The sequence below is a fragment of the Notolepis coatsorum genome (assembly GCF_963971535.1).
Source record: "Notolepis coatsorum genome assembly, chromosome: 2".
NCBI classification, from domain to species: Eukaryota; Metazoa; Chordata; class Actinopteri; order Aulopiformes; family Paralepididae; genus Notolepis; species Notolepis coatsorum.
Window position 1 is genome coordinate 18,953,068 of NC_140166.1, and position 24,888 is coordinate 18,977,955.

Consider the following 24,888-nt stretch of genomic DNA (forward strand, 5'->3'; position numbering starts at 1 on the left):
AGACCATATTTTAGTATGAATATGTGAATGAAAAAGTTTAACGTTGCTACACCATGAACAATACATATAGGACCTTGAATGGGCCCTAATAATGGCAATCTAGCAATAGAATTTAAAAAGTTATAGCACTGCAAAGAAGGTGAACTTCTCCATGTTAAATAGAGCTGGCAACGGATGGTATATCATGAATTTAACCTTAGGCAATCAAAGTGTTAAGCACCCCCCACAGCCCAAATGGAATGATACAAAACTATATAAAAAAAATATTATACTTTTTTTCTTTTTTTATGACCAACGGCAAATTTCGTCCGTTTTTAGTCGACTATCCAAATCCTTAGTCGGGGACAGCCCTATTATGAATAATGAAATACAGTTGAGTTACTGATTTATTTAGTTAGTATTGTTAGTTTAGTTAGTATTGTATTTGTGGCGAGAGCCTTTGTGTGTTATTTCTTTTGGGTGAGATTTTAAAGATATTAAGAATGTACTTAGGTTAAAGTGTTTCTTATGTTTGAACTAACACAATCGGCCGATACCGATATTTGTGGCCAATTTTTTTTATGAAACTACTGTATATTTGTATGTCTCTAAATGTTTTGATGAATTGAAAATGGAGGACCCTTATGTAAAAAAGCCGAAAGTCTTTTTCTGGTCTTCATCCTCCAGTCCACTGAGCTGTACTGTATTGTACCCATTCTGCAATCTGTTAATAAAGTTTTCAATCAATCAATCAGACAAATGTATAGAAAAGCTTTTATTATAACCATATAACAAAAGATTATATTATTGTTTATGAAAATGTGTTAGCCCTACGGTTGACTATTATTTTAGGCATGGCAACCTATTAGTTTTAATAAGAGAGCACTATCTCTCAACCAAAGCAATGCAACAGAACAATTTTCATTGACAGTCGATTCTGCCAATTACATCACACCGCTTGCACCCGCCCCTGCTGTTCTTACCACCAATCGGCAAGCGATTTACTTCCGGGAAGTCCGGCCATTGATCTGCAGTGAGAGATCAACAACAAACCTACCGGCGCTAATAACTTTAGCTCCCCGCGGCCACGAGTAGATTATCAGCGCTCCGCAGGATGACCAAACGAGGCATAATGATTTTACTGCAACGAATGTTATAATAAAAGCTTTTCTAGGGTGGCTACGTGGCGTAGTGGGCAAGGCGCTCGCCACGAATGCAGAGACGCTGGGATCGCCTGTTCGATCCCAGCGCTCCACATTGCTTTCAGTTTAGCTGGTCGTCCGTACTAATACACATTGGCCGTATTAGGGGGTGGGAAACTGATGGGTGGGGATCGGGCGTTGTGGACAGCGACTCCTACAGGTCGGTTGGTGCGCCTGCGCAGTAGAATCAGGAAGTGTCGGGGGCAGCGTGAGCCTCCCACGCGTTACTCCTCGCCACTGAGAGATCGAGCTGCGCAGGTGAAAAGATGCGACTGCTGTTACCTCAAGTACCGGAGGGGACTTGTGCCATGTATGACTTAGTCCACATTGCAGCCGGCTTGTGGGAGGCAAGAAACAGCGTTCGTGACAGGGGAGGGTTGAATTGGATGATACGAAATTGGGATGGGAGACAATATAGAAAAATGGTGGATATATAAAAAAAAAAAAAAAAAAAAAAAAAAAAGCTTTTTTATACATTTGTCTGATTGAAAACTTTATTAACAGATTACAGAATGGGTACAACTCAGTACGGGCTCTCTGAGCAAAGGAAGGAACTGAGATATGAATGAGTAATGCTTGCTATGGTCCGGTAAATACGCTGATGTTATTGAACGTGTAACTATATAACGTTAATGCCACAAAACGAATGCCTTTGTTAATCATAAGTAGTAACTTTGATGCAGTAGCGTATGTGTGTGGGGGCGGCGTTGTGCAAGTCGCTTGACTGAAACTTTTTTCAAAGTTTGAACGTGTGGGCCATATTGACGCGACACAAATTGATGGATATTTATCGGCTACTGCCATCGGCACATCTGAGCTTATCGGCCGATAGGCAGTCAACAAGGCACTTATCGGCCGATACCGATACCCGACCGATATATCGGTGCACCCCTAGTTGTAAGTTATGTGTTCAGAGTCAGACCCCAGGAAGAATAGTCTTTCACCCATAAACAAATAAATGGGTGAAGAAGGAGTAGAGAATGGGGCTCAGCACACAGCCCTGTAGGACGCCGGTTAAGAAGTCAAGTTTCCAGTTGCAGACAGAAAGGTTTATATGGTGTTGCACTATATACAGTATATGGTGTTAGAACTACCCTTCTGTTTGGATTTGGATTATGGATTGTGACTTTAGGGGGAATTAGGTGGAGAAGTGAGCTGCTCCAGTAGGCAAACAGGAAGCAACTGACTGAAGTAGGAAGTGTTGTAAAACCATCTTCCCCAGAACAACTTCCTCTCGGACATGTCTCAATAACCCCTGACTTAACCCTCAATACCCCCTGACTTAACCCTCAATACCCCCTGACTTAACCCTCAATAGACATAAGGAAAGACAGTACCTCTTAATCTGTATTGTCTTCAGTACAAGTACAGGAAAGTGGAATTATTTGGTCTTGGTTCCTCCACCTTACAGCAGAAATGGTAATAGAATAAAAAAGCAATGGAAGTAGCATACTCCCTCCCCATCAACAGGACCCCCTGCAATTTGCATACCGCCCCAACAGGTCCACGGAGGACGCCATAGCCCATGTGCTGCACACAGCAGCATCACACCTGGACAAGAGGCAGGGGAACTATGTGAGAATGCTATTCATCGACTACAGCTCGGCATTCAATACCATAGTCCCCTCCATACTCATAGCCAAGCTCAGGGACCTGGGCTTGAACTATGACCTCTGCCAGTGGGTCTTGGACTTCCTGACTGGCAGACCCCAGGTGGTGAGAGCAGGCAACTGCACCTCCTCATCCATCACCCTCAACATAGGGGCCCCCCAGGGCTGTGTTCTGAGTCCCCTCCTCTACTCCCTGTACACACACGACTGTGTGGCTCAGCGGAGTAGCAATACAATCATCAAATTTGCTGACGACACAGTGGTGGTGGGCCTGATCTCTGCCAACGACGAGAGGGCCTACCTGGAAGAGGTCAAGGTCCTGGCGGGATGGTGCCAGGAAAACAGCCTCTCCCTGAACGTCAGCAAAACAAAGGAGATGATTGTGGACTTCAGGAGGTCGGGGGTCAAGGACTACAGCCCCCTCAGCATCGACGGGGCACCGGTTGAGAGAGTCAACAGCTTTAAGTACCTCGGAGCCTACATATCCGAGGACTTGACATGGACCACACACATTGACAGTGTTGTGAAGAAGGCACGACAACGCCTCTACTTCCTCAGGCGCCTAAGGAAGTTCCAAGTCAGTCAGAAGATCCTTAAGAACTTCTACTCATGTACAATAGAGAGCATCTTGACCGGCAACATCACCTCCTGGTTTGGGAATAGCACTGCACAAGACCGAAGCAGACTACAAAGAGTGACACGTTCAGCCGAACGCACAATTGGAGGGGGGCTCCCCACCCTCCAGAACATTTACAACAAGCGTTGCAAGGGCAAGGCTAAGAGAATCATTAAAGACTCCAGTCACCCGAACAACTGCCTCTTTGAACTGCTGCGGTCAGGCAAGCGATACCGGAGTCTCAAGGCGAGCACAGAAAGACTCAGAAGAAGCTTCTATCCCCAGGCCATCAGGCTGCTAAACGAACAATGAACACTACACAACAACAACCACCAAACGCACATAGCACACACATCCACACGCACACACTCACTTTAAACAAACACACTGTAGCACCCACTCCACACACTTTATAGCACACACCCACTTTAAACAAACACACTGTAGCACCCACTCCCCACACTTTATATTTATTGATGAAGGATTGCACTACAACTCGTACACCTTACTGTAAATTGTACCTAAATTGTACCTCATCCCATTTCTGCTTTGCACTATATAGTACTGTACATTAGTACACTGCATAGTATTGTATATTATATGGTAACTCAGAACATTGTACATATGTCTATACCGAACACTGTGACCTCATTTTCTTCTTCTAAATTACATGCTATACTATGTTATTTGATACTATCTTGTCTAGCACAGTCTCTGGAGCGTAACAGTAAGAAGCATTTTGTATGAAAGTATTCTGTACTTCTGTATGACAACTATTAAAGAAACTGGAAACTTGAAACTTGAAACAATAGCAACATAAAAATCACTTTGAAGTAGTGTGAGTGAGACCATAGGATCCACAAGCAGCTGCACTAACCGGCTGAGCTAAAGGGTGTGTGTGTGAGACAGAGAGATGGTCCCACCCCACCACGCATACGGCAAGCTGTGAGGGAGATATATCCCTCTTCTGGATTGGGAATAGCGAAAATGCATCATAGTAGATGAATATCTTAATCTTATTGCAAATTAGAAACTGAGTTGGTGAGCTAAAAAGGTGCAAGGTAACGAATATGTAGCCTAAATAAATAATAAATCTATCTTCATTTCTCCAGTAACGTCTGAGCTTATCAATACTACAATCGGTTTCTGTACCCATTGTTGCCGGTATTAGTCTGTGGGTGGTGCAGGTATTAGTCTGTGGTTGGTGCAGGTATTATTCTGTGGTTGGTGCAGGAATTAGTCTGTGGTTGGTGATGGCTAAAGACTGGACCTTCTGTAATAACCCACAACTTAATTTCAAACAAGATGATTTATTACAAAATATGAATCTGAAAATAAGTTTCTTTTTTCTGTACAAAGCAAGAAAACAATTCAACAGAATTTCACAAACATGTTAGTGCAACTTCAACAGTTTATCCTGTCTAATACATACCTACTGTGTATAGCTGTGGATACGGAAGGCAGTGTTCCTGAGTGATTGTGTCACATACAGTCAGAATACATTACCCAGTAGGCAACAGCTGCTTACAGGGGAACAAACGGGTCAACAGTCAGCTGAATGACTGATAATGAACTTCAAGCGTCAGATTACCTTGTTTAAAACGTTAAAGCTTTTTAAAGAACAGAACATCTCTCATGCAGATAGTCACCCGAGTGGGTTATAAAAACATAACAAAATGGTAAATGGACTGCATTTATTTAGCGTTTTTTCATCCAAAGTGCTTTACAACTTATGCCTCACATTCACCCATTCATTCACACACCAACGGCGGAGGCGACCATGCAAAGTGCCAACCTGCTTATCGGGAGTAGTTAGGGGTTAAGTGTCTTGCTCAAGGACACTTCGACACACTGCTGAGAGGAGCCGGAATTGAACCGGGAACCTTCTGATTACCAGATGACCACTCTACCTCCTGAGACACTGTCGCCCCATAACAAGACAATATTTGTTCAAATATCTTAAATATCATGAACTGACCGGCTGGTCCTGTCATGTGGTCCGTCATGCGGTCTGGTCTCATCCAGGCATGTGGTCTGGTCTTGTCCAGTCATGTGATTTGGTCTGGTCTGGTCTTGTCCCGTCATGTGGTTTGGTCTGGTCTGGCCTTGTCCTGTCATGTGGTTTGGTCTGGTTCCATCCTGTCATGTGGTCGCGGTCTCATCCTGTCATGTGGTCTGGTCTCATCCTGTCATGTGGTCTGGTCTCATCCTGTCATGTGGTCTGGTCTGTCATATGGTCTGGTCTCATCCGGTCATGTGGTCTGATCTGGACTGGTGTGATCCGATCTGGTCAGCGAGGGGTCTGGTCCAGTCTGGTCTGATTTGGTCTGGTCTGGACTGTTGTGGTCCGATCTGGTCAGCTGGGGGTCTGGTCCGGTCTGGTCCGATCTGGTCTGGTCTGATCCAGTCAGTGGGGGGTCTGGTCCGGTCTGGTCTGATCTGGTCAGCGGGGGGTCTGGTTCGGTCTGGTCTGATCTGGTCAGCGGGGGGTCTGATCTGGTCTGGTCTTGTGTGCTCAGCATTCTGTTGGTGTTTCTGGTGATGATGCCACAGTAGTGGGCGGCTGGAGGCCCCTGAACCCCCACATACAGCAGGGCATTCTGGGTAAAAGAACAAACAGAAACAAGAGAAATGACAGTGGTTTTATATTTAATAGATGAGTAGTAACAGTAGTATAGATTAGAGCCCGACATGGGAATGGAGTTTCACTCCTGTCCTGTCCCGCTCCCAGAATCCTCCATTTTTGCTAAAAATGTATTATGTATGGATATAGCATCTTACTAAATTGCATATACATTTTATTAGTATTTTAGTTCATGTCATCTCTCTGCCTTGCTGTTTCAGATTGAGTCATTCTCCCGATCGTTAGGTCTAAAATAGCACGAATGGGGTTAGCCGCTCTCTATCAATACAGTACAGCGGCATGGTGGTGTAATAATAATAATACTTTATTTGTATAGCACTTTTCATACAGAAGTTGCAGTTCAAAGTGCTTCACAGCAGTAAAAAATATAGGCATAAGCGAGCATGAGCAAGGTAAGGTAAATCAGTGTTTCACATTAGGACCTAGTATCCCAATAGGTTCTCTGTTTACAGTTTCATTCAGTACAAAAATAGTAATGATTCGGTTTAGAAATAGAGTAAGAATAGTACCGAAAGGGATTAAACTGCCTAAATACCGGGGAATGTGGTATAGAATGGCCATGATATCAGGATGTAGAATTGCATTACGACATTGGAAATCACCCGTTGATATTACTTTTAAAGAATGGATGGAACTAATGTTCCGGACAGCATCATATGAAAGGGTGACATATAGAGTCGCAGGGAGAGAGGATATCTTCGCTGAGGTATGGGACAGTTTTCTACACCTGACTGAACGGTCTGGGGACAAATGATTAAGGTGGGATTACAATGGTATCAAGGATGAATGTGAAAAAGGGGATCTGATCTGATGGTACTTGTACTTTATATTGTATTATGTATGTATATGCATAGATTTTATGTCCGGATGGTGTATCTATGGAATGGCCACCGTCTCTATCACACTCTCATATGCGCATGTTTAGCCACATACACGTATCTAGGATACACATATTCGTATGTGTACATAATAGATTTACACACACTCATATGCACAAGGCTGAGATATACATGCCAGGGGCACACATACATGCACATACTCATTTATAGGAAATAGGCATACACACACGTACATATACACATAGTTGAAGCATAGTCTCTCACTTACACATATGGGGGATATACACATACATAGGGGACACACACATACGTAGCTGAGACGCACATACATATACATACCTGAGATACACACTCACATAGGGGGCAGAGGCACACATGGATACGAGACACACACAAGAGGTAGGAGTACAGTCACACACCAGAAAGATGCACACACACACACGTATGAGGCATGCACACATACTTACGTGATACACGTACCCATGTACATATATCTGAGACACACATGCATGCATGCTCTCATGCACACCTACATATATCTGAGACGCATTCTCTCACATGCAATATGGAGAAGGATGGCATCCCGATAGAAGATGCAGCACATACCTGCTCGCAGGTAGATCGGTCTACATGTAAAGTATGTGCATCAGGGATATATATGCACAATGTATAGTATTTTTTTTCGTAAGTATTTCTTTTATTTCCATGTCAGTTTTTAATGTATTTGTATGAGTCTTTTACATGTTTTATATGTTCTTACAAAAAAAGAAAAAGGCAAATCTTGGACGTTGCATATTGTGATGTGGAAAGATATGTGTTGAATATTGGAGAGATTTGTGCAAAAAATATAAAAAAAAAGAAGAAAAAAAAAGAGTAAGAATTATAAAATGGAACAGACATACAACAGGGTATTTAACATAGAACAGTGATAAAATAGTTAAATTTTGGATTACAACAGAGCAGTGCTCTTCAATATTCAAGGGGCTTTCACAAGTATTACATTTGGTAGTAATAATGGCACACAGTCTTAAATTCATCAGCAGGGCCTTGGGTGAGGGCGAGTGCAATGCATGTAGGAGGAACGCTATGTTCTGTTCTTATCTCTCAACTCATATTCTCTTGGATCCCCTGTTGGCAATGCTTAATCACTCCTCTGAGGTTGGAATATTACCCCAGTCCCTACAGGAGGCCAATATTTGCCTTCTCCTTAAAAAGGGTAAATGCCCTGAAAAGTGCGCCTCCTATAGGCCTATAGCCCTACTTAATTCTGACAAAAAATTGCTCTCCAAGATCCTGTCCATGCACCTAGAAAAAGTGCTCCCTTTCATAATTATTTTTTAAAGATTTTTTTTTGGCGTTTTATCGCTTTATTTCTACTGGGCAGTCCAGTAGGGAGAGACAGATGAGGAATGGGAGACAGAGTGGGGGGAAGACATTCGGCAAATAACGACGGGTTCGGGAGTCGAACCCGGGAGTCGGCTGAGCGCGCTATGTGGTTCGCCACTGGGGCGCCCCTCCCTTTCATTATTAACGAAGATCAGACTGGTGTTATTAAGGGTAGGAACTCTACCGACAACATGAGATGGCTCCTTAATATTATCCAAATGACTCGTGAGATGGACCACCCCGCAGTGGTTCTGTCTCTCGATGCGTAGAAAGCATTCAACCGTGTAGAATGGCCGTATTTATTTCTAACCCTCGCAGAATTTGGCCTAGGAAACACTTTTATTGACTGGGTCAAGGTTCTTTACAACTCACGGATGGCGGCGGTTCTGACTAACGGGCTTAGGTCTAACAACTTTCCCCTACAACGGGGGAACCCCCAGGGGAACCCTCTTAGCCCTTTACTATTTGACATAGCCATAGAACCACTCGCTCAGGCCATAAGGCAGTCAGCTGCGATCTCAGGTATTAGGGTGGGCGAGAGGGAGCACAAAATCACTCTTTACGCGGACGACGTACTCATCTTTATATCTAAACCTGACTCTTCCATTCCATGTCTAACCCGCATGATTTCCACATTTGGAACCTTCTCGGGGTACAAAATTAACTTTTCCAAATCCGAAGCAATGCCACTTGGGACACTTAAGTCCATCCCGATCCTGCCCGAGCCCTTCCCATTTCGCTGGTCGCCCTCCGGCTTCGTTTACTTAGGAGTGTTTGTGACGCCCACCTATGATACATTGTTTAAGGCCAACTTTCCCCCTCTCTTAGACACCATAAGGGCAGACTTAGTTAGATGGGCCCCTTTACCAATCTCCTGGCTGGGTAGGATAGCCCTCGTCAAAATGAACGTACTCCCCAGACTATTATAATGATCCCAGTGCTGCTGACAAACAAGGTTATCAAGGTGCTAGAAGGCTGGCTAAGCTCAGTCATTTGGAATGGGAAGAAACCACGTCTGAAAATGGCCAAATTACAGATGGATGGTGAAGATGGGGGTCTAGACCTACCCAATATGCAACTAGCAGCACACCTTAGGGTAGTTGTCGGTTGGTTCAAATTAGACCCACTATCAATTTGGCTAGACATTGAATCCTTGCAATCTAAGTCCCCCCTGTGGAACCTACTATTTATCAAATACTTTAAGTCTGTTACGAAACTATGCTCTAATCCCATCACGCTATGCTCCATCAAGGCCTGGAAGACCGTCCGTAAAGTGGAGGGCCGAGCTATTCTGACCTCTCCTCTTACCCCGATCGTAGGCAATCCCGACTTTAAGCCAGACCAAATTGGCGGCGGCTTCAAGACCTGGCATACGCAGGGCATAACCAATCTTGGTGACATGTTTGATGGCCAGACCCTAATGTCCTTTTTACAGTTGCAGCAGCGTTATGGCCTATTGAAAACGGAATTTTTGTAATATTTACAAATTAGGCAGTTTATCACCAAGGACACCTCACCCATAGGGGTCTAAGCTCCTTTTTGAACCCGTCGGCGGAGAACAAAAGAATTAGAATGGCTTCTAAATCCTCAAAAAGTACATATTTTCAGAAATCGATAAAAATAGAAAAATGACCATTTCTAGTGCTTTGACATGTAATGTATACGTCTCCTTACTTGCTAAACGTAATACGACTTGTAAATACATTTAATTCTTGCTAGAAGGTATGATTGTAATTATCTCCGTTTGCGAGGAAAACTACAGCGCGTCACAAAACGCACATACATGGACGCGCGCACACACACAATAGCGGTGTGTGCGCTGTGTAGGTGTTAGACCCCGCAGAGGCGTGAGATCTCTCTCTCTCTCTCCCTCTCTCCCTCTCTCCCTCTCTCCCTCCCTCCCTCCCTCCCTCCCTCTCTCTCTCTCTCCCTCTCCCTCTCTCTCTCTCTCTCCCTCTCTCTCTCTACTATACACTATACTGTAAACACAGAAAATCATGGTAATTGTGCATATGTTGGGTATTGTATGGATACAATACCCAACTATGTAGTGGCTGCTTGTCGCTCCCCAATGAATCGACAACCGTCACGATGCACCCACTTAGATATTTCCTATACTCAGCAATCAAAGTTGTGGATGTCCATTCACTGGAATAACAAAGGAACGACTGGGCCTTTGCTCCAGGTGTGAATTGTTCTAGTGACATTGATCACATTGAATTCTGGGAGTGTAGTTCTTTCATCAGATAGCTGAATGAACTTGGATCCTGTTCAAGTCCTATCCTGGAATGTAGTTAGGATTTTACCAGAATGTTTGATAGGACATTGATTGAAGACTATCGTCTCAAATTTGACAATTGATGGCTTATTTTGAAGGTATGAATCTGTAATTTTACATTATGTAACAAAAAAAATATTCTGAGGAGGAGAAGCTCTTCAGCTAGACCCCTAAGGGTCAACAGCTCCACCTCGCAGGTGGAGAAAGCCCTCTCCAGGCAGATTTCTAAGAAACAAATATCTATTTTCTATAGTACTCTAAACCTTAATTCATCTTTATCTTCCCTTGTCACTAAACAGTCCTGCGAAAAAGATTTGGACATAGAGATTACGGACGAGGACTGGCAGGATGCATAGACCTATGCAAAAGAAAAAAACGGTTTGCAACCACACCAAGTATATTCAAGTTAGAATATTACACCGCATTCATATAACCCCTGCCCTTAAAAGTAAAATGGATCCCAATGCGTCCCCACTCTGCTTTAAATGCAAGATAGAGATTGGAAACCACGTCCACTGCTTTTGGTCCTGTGTAAAGCTCCAGAGCTATTGGTTCGACATCGTAGAGGAACTATCTGATATATTCCAGACCCCCATCTAACTGGATCCCCTGTGCCTCTTACTAGGCCTCCCAGATATTCATATTGCCAACTTCAAACATAGGAGACTGTTCAATCTGTTGACATTTGCTGCTAGGAAAAACATTATTTTATTCTGGATCAAGGACGAGGTCCCATCAAAGAGATCATGGCACAACATTATTATGGACTGTATTCCTTGTGAATACATCACATGTATGCTGCACTCCAAGTTGGACACTTTTTATGAAATATGGGACCCATATCTATCTCATATTGGACCTGCGCTATCCGCCACTGTACTCGGCGGGTTTCCCCATTACTCTTAGCCTCCCTAGAGATCACTAATGTCTTGTATGTAGGTGCTTTGTGTCGTTGCAGAAGGTATCGCAATGTATTTAAAAGTACATGCCTGTTTGCACACACACACATACACACACGAAACACACGTGCACTCGCACATATAAAACATGCACACATAAAACACACATGCATACTAAACGCACACATATAATACACGCATACACACTCCACACACACAGTCTGTACCAGTCCACTGGGTGCTATCATTGGCCAGGAGGCGACTCCCTACAAACTGTCGGCATCAGGAAAAGCAATTGATGCATCGGATTTAATGAACAAGTACATAATTGGACTTTCTGATGAGGAGAAGACTTGGTTTTTGATCCGATAAACAGCTGTTCTGAAGTGGAGGAGGCGGACTCTGTTCACGGAGCAGTTGTACCGGGCTATTCAACGGAATCAACCATGAGATCGGTCGAAGTTATATTTCGTTATAGCTTACGCTTTGCTCTATTGGAACTATCCCTTTAATCATACTATCAAGAGGTTGTGCCTTTCTATCTATCAGTCTCCCTGTCGAGGGCTTTCTCTCTCTCGTCACAGGGGGGGGGGGGGATTTTTCTGTCTTCCACACCAAATCAGTGTAGGTGGGACACGGGTTTCCCCCGGCCATTTGAAAACATCACAGGCGCTTTTTCTTGCTGGCCAAGAGACATGTCCGTGAGTTACAGGGCCTGTGCTACAGACCGCTGTCATTGTAAAGGATAGGTGATGCAATGCAGTAGAGACCATTTATCTTCTACTCTGCTCCCTACCAGTAGTGTATTTTGGGTCAGAGCCTCCTCCTCAGGGAGTTTCAGAGTCTCCTCCTCAGGGAGTTCAGAGCCTCCTCTGAGTTTCAGAACCTCCGTCTCAGTGTGAGAGCCTCCTCAGAGTTTTCAGAGTCTCCTCCTCAGAGAGTCTTGGTCCAATTGTTACATGAACCTTTTTCAATTGTTTTTACTCACGTTGTGGTCTCTCTGAGAGAATCGCTGTCGTCTCCTCTTACGTGAAGAGCAGAATTGATGCGTTTTTTATTCCCAGGCTCGAGAGGCCATTGAAGCACAAGCGCGTTTTCTTATTGGCCAAGAGACATGTCCGTGAGTTACAGGGCCTGTGCTACAGACCACTGTCATTGTAAAGGATAGGTGGTGCAATGTAGTAGGGACAATTGTCTTCTACTCTGCTCCCTACCAGTAGTGTATATTGGGTCAGAGCCTCCTCCTCAGGGAGTTCAGAGCCCGCCACGATATTCAGACATGGCATGAGATTATGGGTCATTGTAATTACGAGGATTTACTGAAACTGCAAGCAGTGACAGAAGGCATGCACATTGAAGGTGAAAAGCGTAGACCTGACAAAGAATGTGTAGTGTGCATAAAGGGGAAGTTTACAGAAATCCCACAGAAAAAGTAAAGGTACCACTTGCGCTAGTTAACACAGATCTTGCCGGTCCAGTAAGAAACGAGTCCATAGGAGGCTTTAGATATGTACAGTCTTTTACAGATGTGTGCACAGGGGCAGTGTTTGTTTACTTTCTCAAAGCAAAGAGTGACACACTCCAGGCCACGGAGAAATTCCTGGCAGACATAGCCCCTTACGGTAACGTAAGATGCTTGAGGTCCGACAACGGAACAGAGTTCACAAACAGAGAGTTCCAATCACTGTTGAGGAGGAACAAGATAAGACACGAGACATCATGTCCATATTCCCCACACCAGAACGGAGTGGCAGAGAGGGAATAGCGCACTCTTTTCGAAATGGCTATGTGTAAGCTAGTAGACAGTAACTTACCTAAGAGTCTATGGCATTATGCAGTGCAAGAAGCCGCTTACACCAGAAACTGGTGCTTTAATAAGCACACAGGCACCACCCCGTATACAGCACTGACAGGAAAGAAGTGTAATCTAGCTAGAATGCACAAATTTGGATCAGTGTGTTATGCTTAGGAAAGCTCGAGTCCAGATGTGAAAAAGGACTCTTTGTAGGGCACGACAAAGGAAGCCCCGCTTTCCTAGTTTATTATCCCGGTAAAGGGGGAGTGCAGAAACACAGGCTAGTCAAGTTTGTCACAAAGACAACATGTGAGAGCGAGACACAGACAGAGGAGCCAGAGCTGGACTCCAGAGTAAGGTGTGAAGAAACAGAGACACCTCAGCCCAGTGTAATTAGCACGGTCGTGCAGACAGACAGTCAGCAACCCCCAAAGGGGGATGACGAGGAGCACCCGAGGGTGACGTCACGTGCCCCAAGCAGTGGGAGGTATCCCTCAAGGGAACACAAACCCCCAAAGTATCTGACATATGCCCGGAGAGGAAGTGATGAGGATGACAGTACACTTACCACCATTGATTACTGCTACAGGGTAGTCAGTGGGGTACCTCAGACCTTTAAAGAGATAGTGTCCCCTGAATCAAGTAAATGGGAGAGAGCAATGGATGAGGAGATGAGGTCCCTAGAGGACAACCACACCTTTACTCTAACCAAGTTACCAGAGGGCAGACAGACAGTGGGAGGGAAATGGGTGTACTCAATCAAGGAGGGTATTGAAGGCCACGACAAGTACAAAGCGAGATTTGTAGCTAAAGGTTACAGTCAGAGGGAGGGGATAGACTACGGTGAAACATTCTCCCCCACAGCCAATCTGACCAGTGTAAGGGTAGTGATGCAGAAAGCAGCGGAGGACAATTTGATTTTACATCAGATGGATGTGAAGACAGCCTATCTGCACGCACCCATAGATAGGGAGATATATATGGAACAACCTGAAGGTTACGAAAAGAAAGGAGAGAAGCTAGTGTGTAAGCTAGAAAAATCCATTTACGGCCTGAAACAGTCTGGGCAAAATTGGAACGAGATGCTTCATACATGTCTCATTGAAGATCACTTCCTACAGAACCCAGTAGACCCCTGTGTTTACTCAAGAGAGTCAAAAGAGTCAGGAAAAGTGATCATCGTCATTTGGGTGGATGATTTGATCATCGCAGCAGACAACACTAGAAACCTAGAACAGGTGAAAGGTATGCTCTCCACCAGATTCAAAATGAAAGACCTTGGAAGGTTAAAGCATTTTCTAGGTGTGACAGAGTGAGTCTGTCACTGACGCCGGGGCAGCACACACGCACACATACACACAACATTCACTCATCATATACATTCATACATAATCAAACATGCATACATATCCATTCATCTAAGCATACATGCATTTATACATACATTCATATATCCATTCATACATATATTTATTTATTGTGTTGTGTATATTGTGGGATATTTGTGGATATCCTGATGAAGAATGTCTCAGTCAACCGAGGCTTGGATAATAACAAGGTTTATTAACCAAACAGATAGAATACATAGAGAGAATGGCTGAGGCTCTCGCCCCAGGTGATCAGCTGAAATTACCCAGGTAAGAAGCCTTGATAGATCTCGGGAGGAGACCTATATAGTTAACAAGGGGGGGGATGTGGTCCCATTTGATAGGTCAGATGGGGGGGAGGGGGTACAGGTTTGGGGGACACAGGGGAGGGGGGTGTCTTATTCCACAGAGAGGGGGGGGGCACAGGTAAAGGGGACACAGGGGAAGGGGATATCTTATTCCACAGAGAGGGGGGGGGCATAGGTAAGGGGATACAGGGGAGGGGGATATATTTACATGAGGACAATATATTATACCACAATACTCACTTTTCTTTCTTATAATGTGGGTGAGATTAATGTATAATATACCAGGATTGTTTGGAACAGGTAAAAGTGGGGACCGATGTAATCCATCGGTTATCAGATAATGAATAAAATAGAAATTAATTAAAATAATGAAAATGTTGGCCAATGTGTTCTGTTGGTTGGCCTAATAGTTTAAAATAGTATTATTTACATACTTGATTCATGACATGATCGACTGGACTGCGGTCTGTGTTATTTTGATATCAGAGATGTGGGAATAGATATCACCATTTTCTTTTATTAATCGCTCAAAATATCTATATCAATGAGTGGTCCTCAACTCTGATATCAAACAACAATTAACATAATCATTAGAAGCTATAGCTGTGTAAATATCTTGGCATACCTTCAGTCGTTCATGTCGTGACTCAGGGGAGCTAATGTGATGTGCATACAGGCATAGTAATACAACTATTACATACATGTGAGCACTGTCTCTGTGTGGTCAGAGTGCACAGGGTGAAAAACAAAATCGTGTGCATAATTATTAGGAATAGGATTTACACATAAGGCTAATGTGTACAAAAACATTTTAACAACCGTTAACCTGGTGGTTAATAAAACTAACATGATTGATTATGGGAAACTGTTCACAAATATATATATATATATATTTGCACATTTTATGATGATTCTTGATTAAATTACTTAGGGTCCAGTTGTATTTAATCTGAGTTTGAGTGTCACTTTCATCTGTGATAGTCTCAGCTTTGTTGGTCTTTACTTAGAATCAGGCAATTTTCTCCATTTCTTCTCTATAAATGAGGAGATAAAACGTCTTATGCATCGCTTCTGTATGTAATTCTAGTGCATATACTATCAATGGTTCACCATACAGGTGCAAAACAACGTTACATGTCCTCTTCTATGAAAGAATAAAACAACTGATTCTTTCTTGTCTGACAATACAATTTTGTAACCTAAGTAATTCAAATGTGATGTAATACAGTAACCAAACTTGGTGTCTTGGAACAACCCAACTGGTTCTGCCCTGTTTAACAATAGCATTTTGCAATGTGACTCTCTGATCATTTCTCATTGCTATTATAAAATTGGTTAATGCAATCTTACTGATTGTATTTCATCATATTCCTAGTCAATAATTTTCCAGATACATATGAACTCTGTGAAACAGTTCTTGTTTGTGAATCTGACAGTTGCTGTGTCGTGTTGATCATCTGTTCTCGGTCTGTTGTGTGGCAGGGCCAAACAGTAACACAGTAAAAATTAAATACATACATAACAATGTGGACAATGTGTGTTCAGAAGTCTCTTGTTTCACAGGTCTCTGATGATGTCTCTTCTTGACGATGCAGTCGGGAACATTCACTGGTCGTCGTTCATTCAGAGGGGGCCTACAGGAGGTCGCCGTCCGCTCCCTGTGTACCTTGTCAAGGGTCACCGGTAGCAGTCAACTATAGTGGTCTTTTCCTGCAGCCTATGTTGTTCTCCACCACCATCACATGTCTGCCACTGTGCTCACGCTTGGCCCCTATCAGGCCTAGAGACATGGTGGTCAGGGCGTTCTTGAACGTGGTGGTTGGTCCCCCCCGTTCCTCGTCATCGCGGTACTAGAGGGGCGAGGGGGCGGGCGTTTTTGAATGTGTTGTGCTGGTTTCGCTGTCCTCTCCTCGTCATTGCGGTACCACTTGATGGAGGGCGAGGGCCCGCCGGTGTAGTGGCTAGTCAGTAGGACGCTCTCTCTCACACGGATGACAATCTTGTCATGGGAATCCACCTTGATGGTCGGGGCTTTGGTTCCCATCTGCAGGTGATGGGTTTGGTCTGCAGTGCCGGGGTGGAGGCCGTCAAAGGTTGATCTCCTCTTCGTCAGTGTCTCCTTGGTCAGTCTCCTTCGTGGTCCTCTGCTCCACTTTCTTGGGGATGTCTGTGGGCTGGGTTGGATGGTTCTCCCACGGTTGTTGTCGTCGCCTCTGGTTGTCAATTTTCTTTATGTGTCCTGCTGTGATTAGCTTGTTAATCTCAGCGCGGTACACAGTCTCTTGAGCGGGGTCTCTGGCTAGGTGCCGCTCTGTGTTCAATAGATACCGCTCCGTCGCTTCTTTTGGGGAGTGGAAGGTGGGCATACCCTCTCGCCTCAAGAGTGGAGTTGCGTATCTCATCACTCCGTTGACTTTGACTCTCTTTGTCCCTTGCTCGAGGAGTGCTATGGCGTAAATGTCTTCCTTGGAACGAATGTCTTTCTTTTCGTTCTTAAAGGGCATTGTCTCTAGTGTCCATAGCCTCTCGACATGCTGTAGGAGGGTGGTGTCTTCTTCTGTCACTCTGGAGTGGAGGCAGCTAGTGGCTGCTGTTCGGTTAAGAGACTTAGCGAGGGAGCCTTGTAATGTCCATCCTAGGCGGGTCTCGACTGCTGCAGGACAGCCTCTGGGCCCTGTGTGGACCCGGTCTATCGGGACTATGAGGTCTGCATGGTCGGAGCCTATCAGCAGGGTCGGGGTGGCACCGTCTATGAGCGGGATAGGTAGTTGACGCAGGTGTACATATTTATCCATCAGCTTGGCGATGGGGTAGGTGTACTGCGACAGGCCTATTTCTTGGCTGGTGAAAGCATTAGTAATCCTATACCGTCTCTCTGGCTGCCCGCTTGCTGCGATAGTGAAGGAGACATTCTCGCCCTTTATCGTCTTTAGATCTCTTCTTATTGTCCGAATCGTCATTGGTTGTGTCCGCAGCTTCGTGGTTCAGGTCGCGCGTCGTCTCACTCGTCCTGTCCTCTCACCAATTCGTGATCTGAGGGTGATAAACACTGCCTTAGAAAACTCCTCACATAAATGATTCAACGCCTTTCTGCTAAAGTGGAAAATCATTTTGGGATTAATTCATTTCATTTTAAATACAATCACTTAATTGACAATAGGAAATGCAAGCCAATTGCATTAGCAGTGATTCCTTACGTCAAGAAGGTCACATTCACTACAATTTTATCAGATCTTGTATCTAACTAGATCTTCCAGCATTACACTTTAAATAAAATTTGTAAATGAATGGTCAAAGTCTTGAATCAGATAAAATAGCTCCTTGTCTTCATATTCTGATGGTCTTAAATTGAAGTTGATCTTACCTCAGGCCGCGTACGATGGTGTGCTTCTTCAAGATACTTACCTCGCCATGACTTCTCGGTTGTTCTTCACATCTCAGTATGGCTCATCATAGCATAGCATGGGGAAAAAACTAAAACTAAAACTAAAACTAAAATCTAGGTAGCCAGTTAATTTTTGCATGAAAAACAATAATTTGTTTTTATCATCTAACCCTAACTAACCTTACTGTCATGCATTTGTCCTAATAAACTAATCTACACTGTAGCACTCAACACTAATAAAACTAACCTACACTGTGGCACTCAACACTTTGATGAACATTGTTACTCAGCTGATAGAGTTGTGCCCTTTTTGATGTCCTGTCATACAGTGTCAGCTAAATGATCAATGTATGTGTATACCTTGTACATTTAGATAATTGTGTTTCAATTTTGTGGTTGATATTTTTTGCAATCATGGAAAGTATTAGTTGTTAAAAGAATAGTCTAAGGAAAGTCATGCATGTTATTGGTTATAAACAGAGAATAGAAGGAGGGGATTGTAAGTAGTTGTTTTCATCATTAATCTTTCATCTCGGGCACTTCTCTAATTCATGTGTCTTTTGAAAAGAGATGATGAAAACGACTGGTTAGTTATTGTTAGTATGGGAGTTAGGTAGATTTTCATAACTGCAAATTCATCACCGGTGTCTAATTCATGTTAATTAAGTGGTTCTCTGTTGCCATCCACCGCTAGGTGAGTTCATCAAGTCTGTGGTCACGAGTGCAGGCATTTGCATTGCTTTGTCTCCCAAGTGCCCACTCTGAAGAAATTTACATGTGGGTGTTTTGGATGTAGATTTGTTCCAAATGGTCAATCGATTGTCTCTCAGCTCTGCACTGTCTCTCGGTTGACATGCAAATTGTTGGATTTTCTGTCTTTTGTGATACAATTTGGGTGTAGTCATTCACTGTTTTGCATCTCGCCTCAGAGCCAGATCTGTAAATACAAACACATGTTAATTTTCCACTCTTTTCTAAAACCTGGGTGAATCCTCTTTGACTGTCTGTGTGCTCAACAAACATTAGCTAGATCTCATCCATCCCGTTCTTGGATGTAATGATAGTGTTATCATTTATCAATCATATCGCATATGTACACAAGCATATGAATGTGGACCCACACATTTTGAATCATGTTTAAAATGTCTTACAATGGAAAGGGCTAGTTATCTTTCATTGGTTCTTTAGATAAACACATTAACTCAAGTGAATATAACCTAAACATCTTACTTTTAAACATGATCTATGTTGTTTGTGTTCCAAGTTTTCAACATTGAAAGCTTATAAAGTCTAATCTAACGCTGTTTATGTGGACTACAATTCCTGTACTGCCATATATTGGGAACCGGAAGTGTTTGTTTAGCTCCCATGGTCAGTATGACCGGTACGCCCACAGATGTATTATAATTCTGAAACAGACATTGTAATTAGCTTTATGTGACTTATAATGTGTAAATTAAAGCACATAAACACTCAAGTGATCTGAGATAGTTGTAATTTGCTTTAACTGATAGTTGTGTATATGTACAGTTTCTACGTCAAATGACTCCCTTTTCTTGACTCCTTTTGTATCACAAAAAGTACTGAATTTGCAAATCTGGTATGTCATAAATGTACAGATGTAGCAGTACTGACTATCTGTCTGTCATGTATGTCATAATATGTTCTGATAAATTGAAAATGGGGGACCCTGATGTAAACAAATCTGGTATTGAAAATGGGGGACCCTGATGTAAACAAATCTGGTATTGAAAATGGGGGACCCTGATGTAAACAAGACTAAAGTCTCTCTCTGGTCTGCATCCCCTTAACAATTGTGTGTATTGAGCTGTACTGTATTGTACCCATTCTGCAATCTGTTAACAAAGTTTTCAATCAATCAATGCATCTATATTTATGATTGTCATACTCACCGGGGACAGCTGTTGTGTTGGGTTGGATCCGTTACGTGTCGTCAGCAACCCGCATCTCGCCACCTCAACTCAACATTTTCCAATAGCAGCGCGCACATACATATACAAATAAAACATATACTACACGTGGATTTCACGCACCCTTGGCTTTGGGCACATTACACTTTACGTTCGCTTATGGATAGTTTAATATAAAATAATAACTTCACGGCGCGCATAGCGTGACGTCATCGCTCCAAGCGACGTTCGTGCGTTCCCATTCGCCTCGGAAATAACGCTTTGTAATTCAAACAGTATTTTTCCACGAGCTCTCAATAGCCTGGAATTCCTATACCAGCGTTTTGTTACCGAATGAACGCGCCTGTGCATATGTGAAACGTAAACAAACTGAAACGATAAAACTATACTTCCCCAAATGGCCGTTCCCGTGGGCCGGTGTTCTGCGGAATCCGGAAATTACTATCCTAGTTTGTTCCCGTGAACTGCACTTCAATGTTATTCTTTGTATAACGGTAACTAGTCTCTCAATGCTCGTCGCGCTATCCGTAGCCGGTTCTTGACTCAATAAAGCAACGCGACGGGTCCTATAATACTTGTGCACATACAAACGAGACTTAAAACAGACAAACAAACATTAATACATATAAGTTAACGTGTGTGTATATCTGACTGTATTGGATCGCTTTACGTTTAGTCGACCAACATCTGTATTGTTCCAACATCTGTTGCGACAAGGCATTTATACCCTTGATATATAACTACACATCGTTATTAAAATCATAACGACCGAACCTGACTTCGAAATTTACCAGCGATATATTAGATTATATATACCGTTTAATCATTACTCTCGGTCTCTTTTACTCGCGACTAATGTCCTGTTTAATGTACTTTCCGCGACTGATGTCCCGTTTAATGTACATTCACGTACTCTCGGGACATCGCGTAATCATGTACTAACTAGGACATCGCGTGATAATCTTCCCGCTATCTGTATTGATCAATTGGTTAATCTAATCCAAAATACATCGTTTTCAGGAATGGAAGAGATTGTGAGCCCAGTTTGAGGTTGAAACAATGAATATTATGACGCTACTCTGGTAATTTCTAATTATGATTCCATCAGCTTCTCGGTCCTAACTTCCCGCCTCTTTGCAAAGGAATCACAGAACGTTTTTAACAGAGTAGCGTTTTCCAAGGATATCACATCATAATAAGCTCACGTATCTATTTTGTTGCCTATATTTTTAGTCTGCATCAGCTAGACTAGGGGTAGCAATCCAACAACCTGTGTGTGCCTTAGCTTTCGGTCGGCTCCGACTCGACCAGGAATAGCACCTCAACCTTTGTGCCTAAACTTTTGGGAATAGCACTATAACCCATCCTCTCAGAACCGCCTGATAAAGGACCCAGGTGCACGCGCGCCCTGGTAACGATTCTCAATACAGATCAGATATATTAATGCACATTATTCTACTCAGCCATGATCTCAATATTGGACAACATTCTGTAATATTCACCTGGCACAGAGAAAAGCAGGAAGATTTTAATTCCTTCCATACATTTTTGGTCGACCATCCTATTATACTCACTTTTCTCTGTATAGTTGAATGATACAGCACGCCGGGAGGACGCAAAAAGTCCGTCACAAGTTCGTAGACGCCAATTGTGGGATATTTGTGGATATCCTGATGAAGAATGTCTCAGTCAACCGAGGCTTGGATAATAACAAGGTTTATTAACCAAACAGATAGAATACATAGAGAGAATGGCTGAGGCTCTCGCCCCAGGTGATCAGCTGAAATTACCCAGGTAAGAAGCCTTGATAGATCTCGGGAGGAGACCTATATAGTTAACAAGGGGGGGGATGTGGTCCCATTTGATAGGTCAGATGGGGGGGAGGGGGTACAGGTTTGGGGGACACAGGGGAGGGGGGTGTCTTATTCCACAGAGAGGGGGGGGGCACAGGTAAAGGGGACACAGGGGAAGGGGATATCTTATTCCACAGAGAGGGGGGGGGCATAGGTAAGGGGATACAGGGGAGGGGGATATATTTACATGAGGACAATATATTATACCACAATATGTATTTATTTATTGGGTTGTGATGGTATTTGGTGTTAGAGGTTGTTTTTAGATAATGTGTGTATATGAAACGGTAATTCAATTGATGTGTAGCACCTGTTTAGTCTTGTTAATTAATTATGTGTGGCACCTGTGGAGGGGGAGGAGTGCAGGTGTCATGAGGGCTGCCTGCCCAAGGTTCTGGGTTCTTGACCTGCACCAGTTACACTGTAGGTGACTGAGGGAAGTGCCGTATGTGTATTGTTAGTCTGTTTGTCTCTGTGGTGGTGCTTCACCAGATAACGGTTGCAAAATGGGTAACTAGGGAAGCGCCACCCAGTAAGTGTTTTGTCTATCAGATGCCGTTATTGTGGAACGCATCTGATAGACTGCAGAGGTAGTATAGTTTAGTTATTTATTTTGTTTATGTCGCTTGTTATGAAATGTCACCTCTGCACCTTGGAGGCTGGGAAATAAAACAACAACAAGACCATTTTTCCGACTACGCCATTGTTTGTGGGAGTGTTTTGAGGAGTCTAGAAAGAACCCCCGTCACACTAGGCATGGACTTTGAACAGTCTGCCAATTGTGTAAAAATATCCCAGAAAAGATCCTGAAACGTTTTGACATGCAAGAATGTAGACCAAGGGAAACACCATGTGATAAAAAATTAGACTACCAGGAGGATGCTCAGAAACTGACAGATGTAAAAATGTACAGAGAAGCTGTGGGTAGCCTCATTTATTTAACAACATGTACTCGTCCTGACCTATGTTTTGGAGTGAGTAAATTGTCACAGCATTTTGCTGACCCCACAGAGGAGCACTGGATTACAGCAAAACATGTTTTTCGTTATCTCAAAGGTACAGCAGATAAACAGCTGTGTTTCAGAAAGAGCAGCGAGGGCTTAGGGCTTAAAGCCTACAGTGATGCAGACTGGGCAGCTGACACCACAGATAGAAGAAGTACCACAGGATATTGTGTGAGTCTGAACTCACAGCTCACTGGTTTCATGGAAAATAAAGAAGCAGCCCACAGTGGCACTATCAACTTGTGAAGCCGAATATATGGGTCTAGCTATGACAATACAAGAATGTATTTATCTAGAACAACTGCTCGAAGGGATGGATACCTATGTATATATGAAGACTGTTGTTTATGAGGACAACCAGGGAACCATTGCGATTGCTAGAAACCCTGTGTGCCGGCAGAGATGTAAACATGTCGATATAAAATATAATTTCATCAGATCTGTCATCTGTGAACAAAGGGAGGGTACTTAACTTAAGTGCTCCCCCAGGGAGGGGGCCGGGGGCTACTGCCCTCAGACCCCCAAGATCATTTTTATATGGGCAGTCTGACTTGGGGTACTGCCCATATATTAGTGTTGCAATGCATGATAAGTAAACAGTGAAAAAAGCTAAGGAATTGGATGGAGCTGGGGCGTTTGGGACGAATATAAATTTAAGATGAAAAAGTCACCCCAGTGGGAGGCAGTGGAGGTGTGAAATCTGGCCCGGTCCAGAACAATAGGAGTCACAAAATCTGTTTGGCCCGTGGAGTGGTGGAGTAGCAGCAGAAGTTAGATTTTTCATTCTGTATATACGTTTTTGACTCGTTTTTTCTTTTATTCGATTTTAATACCCTATTCAATGTCAGGGAGCTGTATTTTGCCTGGAAAAGGCATATTGGGACTCCGAAGGTGCAGTACCGGCCAGATCCTGCTAGTGGCGCTGTATCGAGAATGCAGTAACTCCTGTTCCAGACCGGGTGCCACACTGAAAACGCTCCGGGCGGACTTTTCTACTAACGTGAACCTATGGCTTCACCCGATCGCATTGAATAGCCCTCTGGACCCCGACTCACCGCACTGTGGTGGTTTATATCGTGGGCCAAATGGACATATGATCTACCAGATAGCAATCAAATAATTGGAATATTCTTTTTGGAATCCCACTGGCCACAGGTAAGGACAATTTAACTTACATTTCAGCTTGATCGTGCAAGGATTTCATAGCCATCCCCCTGATCAGCGTATGTTGTGGTAATAACGAATGCCATTATTGGCAATCAATTAATCAGAACCCGCCCCCCCCCCTTTCATGCATTCATGATGAAACAGAATACCTATCATTCATATGCATTTGATTTTTTAACTCAAGTCAAGTCAAGTCAAGAGTTTTAATTGTCACGCCATACAAGTATACAATGAAATGCGGGTGGTCTTGCCCGCAACGATGTGCAATACAGTGGTACAACATATAATAGAATCCAATAAAAAAACAACATTGTGCAATAAACAGGTAACAGGTAACATGGTGCGTACGACATCCCCGCCAGTGATGCTTCTATAAAAAAAGTAGTAAAAATAAACATAATAACTAAAAATGTGCACATTCGTTGCTGAGCAAAACCCATGGCGACTGACTTTGGGTCGCGCCAAGCTGTAGCGTGTGTAGGGACAAAACGCCAATGGATTTGGTATAATACACGTCGCGGCTTATAAATAGCCTCACAGGAATGATCCCAGATCATTCCGAAATAACACTCATATTCACCACGGTATAAAACGGGAAGGTATGGATGGAAAAAATATAATTTTT

The 24,888-nt window shown here is 43.4% G+C and overlaps 1 protein-coding gene across 1 annotated transcript in view; it reads right to left on the reverse strand.

Annotated features, from left to right (window-relative positions):
* Window positions 1-4,809: 4,809 nt before the first annotated feature.
* Window positions 4,810-24,888, reverse strand: part of snapc4 (small nuclear RNA activating complex, polypeptide 4) — a 157,494-nt gene continuing 137,415 nt past the window's right edge. Inside the window, exon 21 of the mRNA XM_084307868.1 lies at window positions 4,810-6,007. Coding sequence (XP_084163994.1) covers window positions 5,660-6,007 — 348 coding nt within the window. The 3' untranslated portion in view covers window positions 4,810-5,659. The remainder of the gene's footprint in view (window positions 6,008-24,888) is intronic.